Source organism: Carlito syrichta, unplaced genomic scaffold, assembly GCF_000164805.1.
Source record: "Carlito syrichta isolate Samal-C Ts95f unplaced genomic scaffold, Tarsius_syrichta-2.0.1 Scaffold305628, whole genome shotgun sequence".
NCBI classification, from domain to species: domain Eukaryota; kingdom Metazoa; phylum Chordata; class Mammalia; order Primates; family Tarsiidae; genus Carlito; species Carlito syrichta.
The window spans coordinates 145605-154470 of NW_007249724.1; the positions used below are offsets into that span (position 1 = coordinate 145605).

At 45.6% G+C, this 8866-nt stretch overlaps 1 protein-coding gene across 11 annotated transcripts in view; it reads right to left on the bottom strand.

The window, feature by feature from the left end:
- XPNPEP1 (X-prolyl aminopeptidase 1) overlaps positions 1-8866 on the bottom strand; it is a 59479-nt gene that overhangs the window by 21681 nt on the left and 28932 nt on the right. For 8 of the 11 annotated variants that reach the window (XM_021714333.1, XM_021714330.1, XM_021714332.1 and 5 more), the window contains 4 exons: positions 5710-5773; positions 4374-4478; positions 1499-1591; positions 1021-1164 (listed from right to left, as the gene is read on the bottom strand). In XM_021714333.1, coding sequence (XP_021570008.1) covers positions 1021-1164; positions 1499-1591; positions 4374-4478; positions 5710-5773 — 406 coding nt within the window. Of the gene's footprint in view, positions 1-1020; positions 1165-1498; positions 1592-4373; positions 4479-5709; positions 5774-6985; positions 7080-8866 lie in introns of all 11 variants that reach the window. The other 3 variants (XM_021714335.1, XM_021714334.1, XM_021714336.1) reach the window with 3 other exon arrangements.

The window sequence follows — 8866 nt, forward strand, 5'->3', positions numbered from 1 at the left end:
AAAGGAACTCACCCCTGCAAACACCCAACCACGCCAGCATTTATAATTCAGGAACCAACCACCTGTGAACAGGGCAGTCATCCATCTTACTCATCCAGTACCTAGCATCTACTGCACACAGTAGGCACCCAAATATATGCTGAACAAAAGCTTTTCCAGTAACTTTACTCTCCTCTCTCCTATAAGCAATAGATCAGAGCACCTGCTTCAGTGAAAAAAAATTCAAACCACACTAATGGAAAATACTTACCTGACCCTGGGCCACTTACTAGACTCATTCTCCCCAATGTGCAATACCCTTCAGTGAGGGTATCACACAGGAAGGCAAGCTGGGGTGCCCCACAGCAAGGGCTGCTCTGGAGATCAGCTCAGGAATGCTGTTTAAAACTTGGCCCAGAATCTAGGCTGTCATGCTTTCTTCCCAGGACCTCTCCAAGCAATCTGCCAACATTCCACAGTCATCCCTCATCCACCTCTGTTTCTACAGCAAGGGGCCCTCCCCTGCAGTCCACCTCCCAGGCCTCTCCCTCTGCCCCATCACTGCTCCATAAATCCACACAACAGTTCACAGAACATGCTCCTCACCCACCACTATCACACAGGCCAACACCCCAAAGCCTCCAAATCAGAAGGACAAAGATGGAGAGCAGGGGAGTTGGGAAGGTATACCTGCAAATGCTAACATAAGAAAGGAAATGGAACCTAGAAAACCTCTAGGCTCTATTTCCAATATCAGACATGTTATGTAGCAGTTAGTAGCTGAGTTGTAAAAAAACTCAGTCCTCTCAGCAGCACCCAAAAAGCCCCCTAAAAGAGCCTTGCCAAAATAAACAAAGCCAGACAAAGTGACAAGTAGGTAGCAACAGCAGAAACAAATAAAGCTCCTGCTTCCTCAAAGGTCCCACTGGTTCAGTGAGGCAAAATCCTCCCAACACTGCAAACTCAAGGACTGGAGGAAACAACAGCGAGAGGTGGGGGGACAATGGCTGGGGCCCTGTTGGATACAACTGTGGCTCTGACCTGTATAATCCAGGCCCAGTGTGAGGAGGGGCTTGCACGGGCGCTCTGGACGATCTGTCCAGATTTTGTCGACAAGGTTCTCCTTGACAGGAATGAGGTGGTGGCCAGCACTTCTCAGAACCTTGGCCATCTTCTTCCAGTAATCTGAGGAGACACATACATGGCCCAGACATGAAGTGAATGTCCATTTCAGCCGAGGCAGGCGGCAGGGCCTTGAGAGCCTGGTACCTTCCAAAAGGTAATCTTCCCATGGCCCAGAACTGGCCATGCAGGATGAGGAACTGTAAAAGAATATCTTCACCATGAATGGCTTTCCCCTGCCTCTATCCCAGAATGCTTCTCCTCACCTTGACCTCTATCATGACATCGAGTCATGCTGAGCCACCAAATGCTCCACATCCCACAGCAAACAAGGAGGATAGAGAGGAGTCTAGAAGCCACTTCCCTACCCATGCAGGAAGGGGCCAAATTCACTCACCTGTAGGAATGATCAAGGGGTCCACACCAACCCTGGATCCTTCAGGAAGCACACTCACCAGCCAGTCTTCCTGAGTTGGTGTGTCTTTTAGACCTACAGAAGAAAAAAATGGTAAGAAAAAAATCCCAGCAGACCCACTCATCATCCTACTCAGAAAAATGCAATTCACTGGCATCAGGATAGCAGAGTCTTCATGAAGCAACTTCTTTAAAGTCGATTGGCAAGACTTAGAAAATCTAAACCTCCCTTAATCCTGGACTTCAAAAAGAAGGGAGAAGTATAAGTTGGTGTGTAAGAAAAACATAAGATAAGGGTGAAAAAGAAAAGGAAACAAAGCATGATTTTCACTTAAACCCTGGTAAAAAATGTCATCTTGGGGATTACGGTAACATAAGTACATGGTGGCATTGCAAAGATCATCTCTTTGGCATCCAGCCGCTTCCCCACCACTGGTTACCTGATGAGAACTTGTGCAGTAATCTGGTGGAGTTTAGGAGCTAGGAGCCTCTCTCATGTTACACACCAGGTAAGGCCACAACATGCCACCCATTTCCCTCCCACTCCCGCTGCCACAAGGGCAGGGTGACAGAGAGAAGGCTCATTGCCTACAACCCACCTCTGACTGTAGGGCTCAACAAAAGTCTTGGCAGCAAAAAGAAATCTTCCCAAAGATTATAAGAGAGACACACAGGAACCTACCCCACTGTCTGTAGTATGGCCCTCTGGGCTTCCCAACTCCCAAGTTCAGACAGCCCTTTCTGTTTGTAAGATACTAGCCATATGACACTAAATAAGCTTTCAGAAAGGAACTAAAATTATTTTTATAGTCCAATTTTCTTTTAAGCTGATATCTCCTATATCTAGCCAGTATCTTTGAAATGTATACTTTTTTTTAACCAAACAGATTTTGACTAAACAAGTAAAATATACATATATTTAGAGCAAAATTAAACAGTACTCATCCTTCCTATTTTCTCTACTGATTACTGATATAACCACATAACCACAGAAGGGAAGTGCAAAGGTTTATAAAGAAATGAGCTCATGAATCCCAGTTCTAAAAAGCTGCCTAGACACTGGCATTGAGTTTTATTTTGCTATTTGATTCTTTCCTATTTTTTCAAACCACTTAACAAGCCACTTATTAATGCAGTTTCTCTTAATACCCCTAGTATAACTTTCACAGGATGAAGTCATGTCATTTCTCAGCAGACAGATCTTGGGCAAAGCTTCAGGGATGAATCACTCACTAACCAACCAAACCCACCAGGTTCTCCCTCCAAGGGAAAACTCACCTGAGGAAACTAGGAGGAGCCTGGAAGGGAGAAGGGCTCACACCTGCCACCACAGACTTACTTTAGGAACAGGCAGATAGTGTTCAATCTTCTGACACTTTGACCCTCAAAGTGCTAACAGACCTAACAGCTTGAATATGTGGCCCCAAAGCGAAATGCCTGTACCCAGGGGACACCCAATGATATACTGGGTACAAGAAGAAAGTATTAGAACTTCTATTTGTATTTATTTTTTCTAAAAAATTAAAAAATTCATTTTTGCTGATATTTGGAATACAGATGAACACAAGTACACGTATAACATATAAACAAACATACATATATGTTGAGGGTATCTGACCTTATTAGCAGAGGCATGCAATCAAAAACATATAAAGGCAGCTAGTCTGTCCATTTATAACAGCCTCAAATGTCTGTGTGTGTGTGTGTGTGTGTGTGTGTATGTATGTGTATATGTGTGTGTGAGAGAGAGAGAGAGAGAAATCAACTGTGACAACAATCAATCTGTAGCTTTAGTGTTTTTTAATTCTGAAAAGATTTTTGAGAAACAGAAACATAAAATAATCCCAATGCCAGGACAAAAATGTCCCTAATCCCTCCTTAACACAAACAGCCTATATGTATGTATGTGGAGAGTATATGGCACACATACATGAGCACACACACCCTCTTAGCCAGCTGGTTGCCTGGGTCTCAGGGTCATGGTCAAGCCTTCTAATCCCTGCACTGGGAGTCTGGTGACAACGTCCTTTCCTAATTACTTCCTACAGCAAACAAGAACTATCAGGCATTTTGCCTCATCTTTTCTTTCTCGCTTGATGCTGGTAACCTTTTTTCTCCTTCCTTATCTTCTGTTCCCCAGGTTCAAAATTCAGAAGGGGGAAACCTTTGTACAAACACTAAAATTGTGTTTCTAAAGACTACTTTAATGACCAGAAAAATACACATAGCACAAAATTAAATGTAAAAACAGACTACAAACACATTTATTCAACAAACACTGAGCTATATGCTTTCCATATGTTATTTATTTAATCCTTATCACTTTATGTGTTCCTTCCTATAATTAACCCATTTTACAGTGGAGGAGCCCAAAGCATTGCAAGAAAGTTCTAGACCTATGCTCTTGCCCTGCATACTGCTCTTCTCCAAAGCCAAGCTGCCAGAAGCAGTCCAGGATCATCAGAGAGAACCTTAGAGGGAGAAACTCCTGGCTTCTCTTGCCAATGGGCCCCTTGCCTTAATCTTGCTCTAAATCATGAGGCAGCAAAGAGCAGCAGAAAAGCCCCAGTGCACAAGTGAAAAGCAAGGCAAGCTATGTGATCTACAGCAAATCAGCTGTTCTCTATGGCCTTAGTTTCCCCTCAGTAAAATGAGTATCCTGAACCAGGATCCTCCAAAACCGAATGTACACTGGTATGTTCATACTTAAATAGGCATGCCATTTTCTTGGCTTTCCTTGAATTCTCAAAAAGGTTCCATGACCACACAGAAGGGTTTAGATGCAGGAGTCCTGAGGATCACTAGGACCCTTGCCCAGATCGGGCCAGCTAAGTTGGGTTGGCCACACCTCTACTTACCCATCTTCATGAGTGTCCAGTTGCTGTCCATCTGCTTGGCAGCCTGGAGAAAGTAGCGCCCATCAGTCCACATGGCTGCATGCTCTTCTGTGATGATGGCTGTACCTGGAGCAGGAGAGCAGAGAAAAGTGAAAAATTTCCGGCAACTGCCCAGAAGCTGCACAAAATGGCAGCAGGCTGGTGAGAACAGCAAGAGGCACTAGCTCCTAGTGGGGCAGATGGGTCCTTAACTCCAGGGAAACCTCTCAGGCAAGAAAAGACAACACCACTGAGAACCAGTGTGGGGAGCAGGGGGGTAGAGAGAGAGAAAGAGAGGAGGGTCAAGTTCTGAAAGAAATCATCCAGAGACCCAGGCAGGCTGGCAATGGTTCCTGCACAGAAAGGACCCCACTGTGCAGTACAGGTCAAGGCCGGCAGAAAAGAGAACTGTGGACCTATGGCCAAAGTGTTCTCATAATCAATAAGACAGAGGTAGGGATGGGTCCTGCTGAGCAATCATAGCCCTTCCTCTGTTCCACCAGACCCCAGAGGAGCTGTCTCGCCTTTCCTGGAGAGATCAGTGGACCCTTGAGTGTTCCTGCTACAGTCACCAGCAGAAAGTTCATGCTTCCTACCTCTATCTGCCCTCTGTTCCCACAGGCCTGGCAGAACTTGAGGATTTTGCAGAGGCGTCCGCCAAAGCCAATCCTAATGTGCCAACCAACACAAGCAGTTACTCCAAAGGAAGCAGCAGGCTAACCACGAGGGGAAAAAAGTTCCCATTCAGTCTAGCTTGCTTAAGGTATGGGAGCCTAAAGGGGGAAACCCAGCCGAAAACTCAAGGAAAAGCTACGGAAGGACACTGATGTAGCTCAACATTAACCTCTGTTATTTAAGCCAAAAGTAAAAGCAGAGAAACCAAAAGTCAAGCCCTTGGAGAATTCTTTGGAACTGATAAACTAAGGTGGGAAGTTCTGAGAAGATATTAAAGTCCCCTTTCTTATTTGGGGTGCTTGCTACACAAGTATAATCCGTTTAATTGACATAATGTTTAATGTATATTAATATTCGATAAAAAACTCAAAAATTTTTTTGCAATAAAAATTGTTAAAATGTTGAAAGCAAAGATATAGAGAAGAGCAAAGAGTCACTGAGAGGACCTTGGGGAGCTAGGAAAGGCTGGGAGCCCACACCTCTGTGCAGAGGCTCCATGAGGAACATTTGGTTTGCATTTTTTTTGGTTCTATATCACAAGCTGAAACTTGGTTGTTATTTTTAGGAGGCGAACAAAGGTACTGCAAGAACAGAGAGAATTTGGTGACTCGGTACAGCAAGGACAGAGAATTTGGTGACTCACCCGCAGAGCCATCGAAGCCAGAGACAAAGGCCCGCCGACAGTCACAGGGAGCAATATACTCGCTCTGGAAAACAAAGATGACAATGTCAGTCGTGAGCTGACTGCTTTCCCAGGGGGCACCACAAAGGTTGGGGAATCCTTGGAACCTGCCTTCAAAGAGGTACAGTCCAGCTAAAAACAAAACATTGGCACACACTACACAAGACTCTAATTAAGGGCTAAACGAGCTGTTTCCTTTAGCCTCTATTTTCTAATTCAAACAAAAAAGCAAGTCAAGAGATAGATAAAAAACTATTCTTGGTGGCCAGGTATGGTGGCTCAGGCCTGTAATCCCAGCACTTTGGAAGTTGAGGCACGAGGACTGTTTGAAACCAGGAGTTCAAGACCAGTCTGGGCAACTAACAAGACCTCATCTGTTACAAAAACAAAAATAAAAAATTAACCAGGCATGGTGGCACGCATCTGTAATCCCAGCTACTCAGGAGGCTGAGGTAGAAGGATCTCCTGAGTTCAAGGCTGTGGCAAGCTGTGATCATGCCACTGCCCTCTAGTCTGAGCGAGAGGGTAAGACCCCAACTCAAAAAAAAAAAAAAAAAAAAAAAAAAACTTGCCCTTTCTTAACTGAGCTCTTACTCAAAAAACAACCAACTGCCTTCTCCCTTCCTTGCCACTGACATTTAGGCATCTGTTATTTTTCTGAAAAGTGAGGAAGAATTTCCGTTTTAAGCACCCATAATTCCCTAACTGAAGTCTCTTCAGATATTGGCTTGTTTCTGAACTTCTTCTTTGTGTCCCCCTCTCAGGTAGCATCACCAATCTTTCCCACACAGACCCTGTCGCTTCCTGTTAGGGAATGAGAGGAAACACTTCCTCCAACCCAGGAGGCGTTGGCAAAAATGTCATGTACAAAACCAGGTCCTTCCAAGCTGATCATCTCCTTGCCTCTGTATGGAAGGGGATTTAGGGAGTGAAGAAAGTAAAAGGTTCTCATGCCTGAGCAAAGGGTATAAAGCCAAAGTGTGTGCAACTTCTGGTAATAAAACCGGTGAGGCACAGAGAGTTTAAATAACCTGCCCAAAGTCACACAGTTAGTTAAGTAGCAGAGGCAGGATTTGAACCTAGGCAGTGAGCCCCAGAGTCTAGAGTCTGAAACCTTATGCCAGGATGCCCCCACATGACACATTATCTCTCATCTTCCTAAAGCATCTCTAGGATAAGACCAATAGCAAATGAAAAAACTGCGGTTCAAAGGGTTTTAAGTACACTGCGCACTGACAAGTTAATAGCAGGCCAGGATCCAAAACCAGGTCTGCTTGAACACAGAGCTGCTGTTTCTTTCACAGTTAGTGAGATTCTGCATGATAAAGGACCTGGCAGGTTCAGAATGCTTAGATAGGAAACATGGTTGCTGGCCCGATCCCAAAGAATTTTTAGGACAGTCAACATGATGTAGGGAAAAAAGGCACCCATGTTCCACTTCTGCCAGGTGGGTGAGAACTGCCCTTTCACCAAGGCAGTCATAATGACAGCCTCAAACCACTCTCTGGGAGATACCAGAAAGGCCATCACTGAGAACCACATGGTAAGATGAAGCTCTGGGCCACCTGCCCTCCAGCCCAGGCCTACCTCTGTGGTCTGCAACAAGTCCCAGCACCTCGCTCAGTCTCATCTCCTCATCTCTAAAATGGGTCATTTCAGATTACCAAACACAACAGCAGGCACATGTTTTATTCCTAAAACATAAAGGAACATTCAGTTGACAGCACTAAGGAAATAGAAGAGGCTGCCAGCAGCATTTATGAACTACAGAATCCTCACTTGTTTATTAACCTTCCCAAAGTCACACAGCTAGTTAAGTAGCACAGGCAGGATTGGAACCTAGGCAATCAGTTACAGACCCTGGGCTCTGAAGCCTTGTGCCTGGATAAGGAATATCACTAGGTGCCAGACTTTTTTTAAAAAGCAACAATGAGGACAAGGATGTCACACCTGTTTCCCAGGACTATTGTGAGAAACCATAAGTGAATGTTTTTAAAACCTCACCAGAAACTTGAAAGTGCTGCACACACGCAATGAAAGAGATACTGTTAGTCTCTTCTTTCAGAACAGTGAGAAAGCAACAAAAGGGCTGAGAAAACTACATTAAAAATAACTAACTAGCTGGGCTCGGTGGCTCAGCCTGTAATCCCACACCTTTGGGAGGCTGAGGTGAGTGGATTGCCTGAGCCCGCGGGTTCGAGACCCGCCTGGGGCAGCGAGACCTCATCTCTACAATAAATCAAAAATCAGCCAGGTGTGGTAGCGCATGCCTGTAATTCCGGCTACTCGGAAGGCTGAGGCAGAAGATCACCGGAGCCCAGCAAGTCAAGGCTGCGGTGGCCGGGAGCGGCCACTGCACTCCAGTCTGGGCGACAGAGTGAGACTCCAACTCAAAAAAAAAAAATAATAACTAACTAAAAATCACTGTGCAAAATGGAGAATACACAGTGAGGACACTCGACCAATAGTAGGGTTCCAGAGACTTGGGTTCTCCTCCCCATGTCACAGTGATGATGCAGGTGAAAGCTGGCAGAGAACGCAAGGCAGATCTCGGCCTGGCTGGACTCTTCCACTCTTCCACTCAGGGACACAGTCTCTCGGGATGTCCACCCCTGTCTGGGCAAACCCGAGTGGAGAGACAGGAGATCCACACAGTGCACCTAAAGTTTCCCATCAGCAAAGGCAGGGACGGGTTCCTCCAAGGGAGATGGGATTAATAGCAGATGGACATGTTTAGTTTGGGATTGAGACGGGTCTGGGATAAGAACATCCAGACATGACCTAAGTGGTCAACACTCCAGAAAGACATCGCTAAGTGAAACTGCCCACAGTCTCACCTCCACACTGACAGGCTATGCAAAGGCCAGACAAACACTGGGCCTGGGCCTGCCACTCTCCCCGCAGTCACAAAGCCAGCAACGCCCAGGGACATTCTCTTCAGAGCACAGCACAGGGTCTAAAATAAGCCAAAGCTACAGCAAGCACAAGAAGCACAGCTGTTGACTTTTTCTCCAAAACCACCCTCTTCTCTCCATCTCTAATAACAGCACTCTGAGCCGGGCTCGGTGGTTCAGCCTGTAATCCCGTACTTTGGGAGGCTGAGGTGAGTGGATTGCCA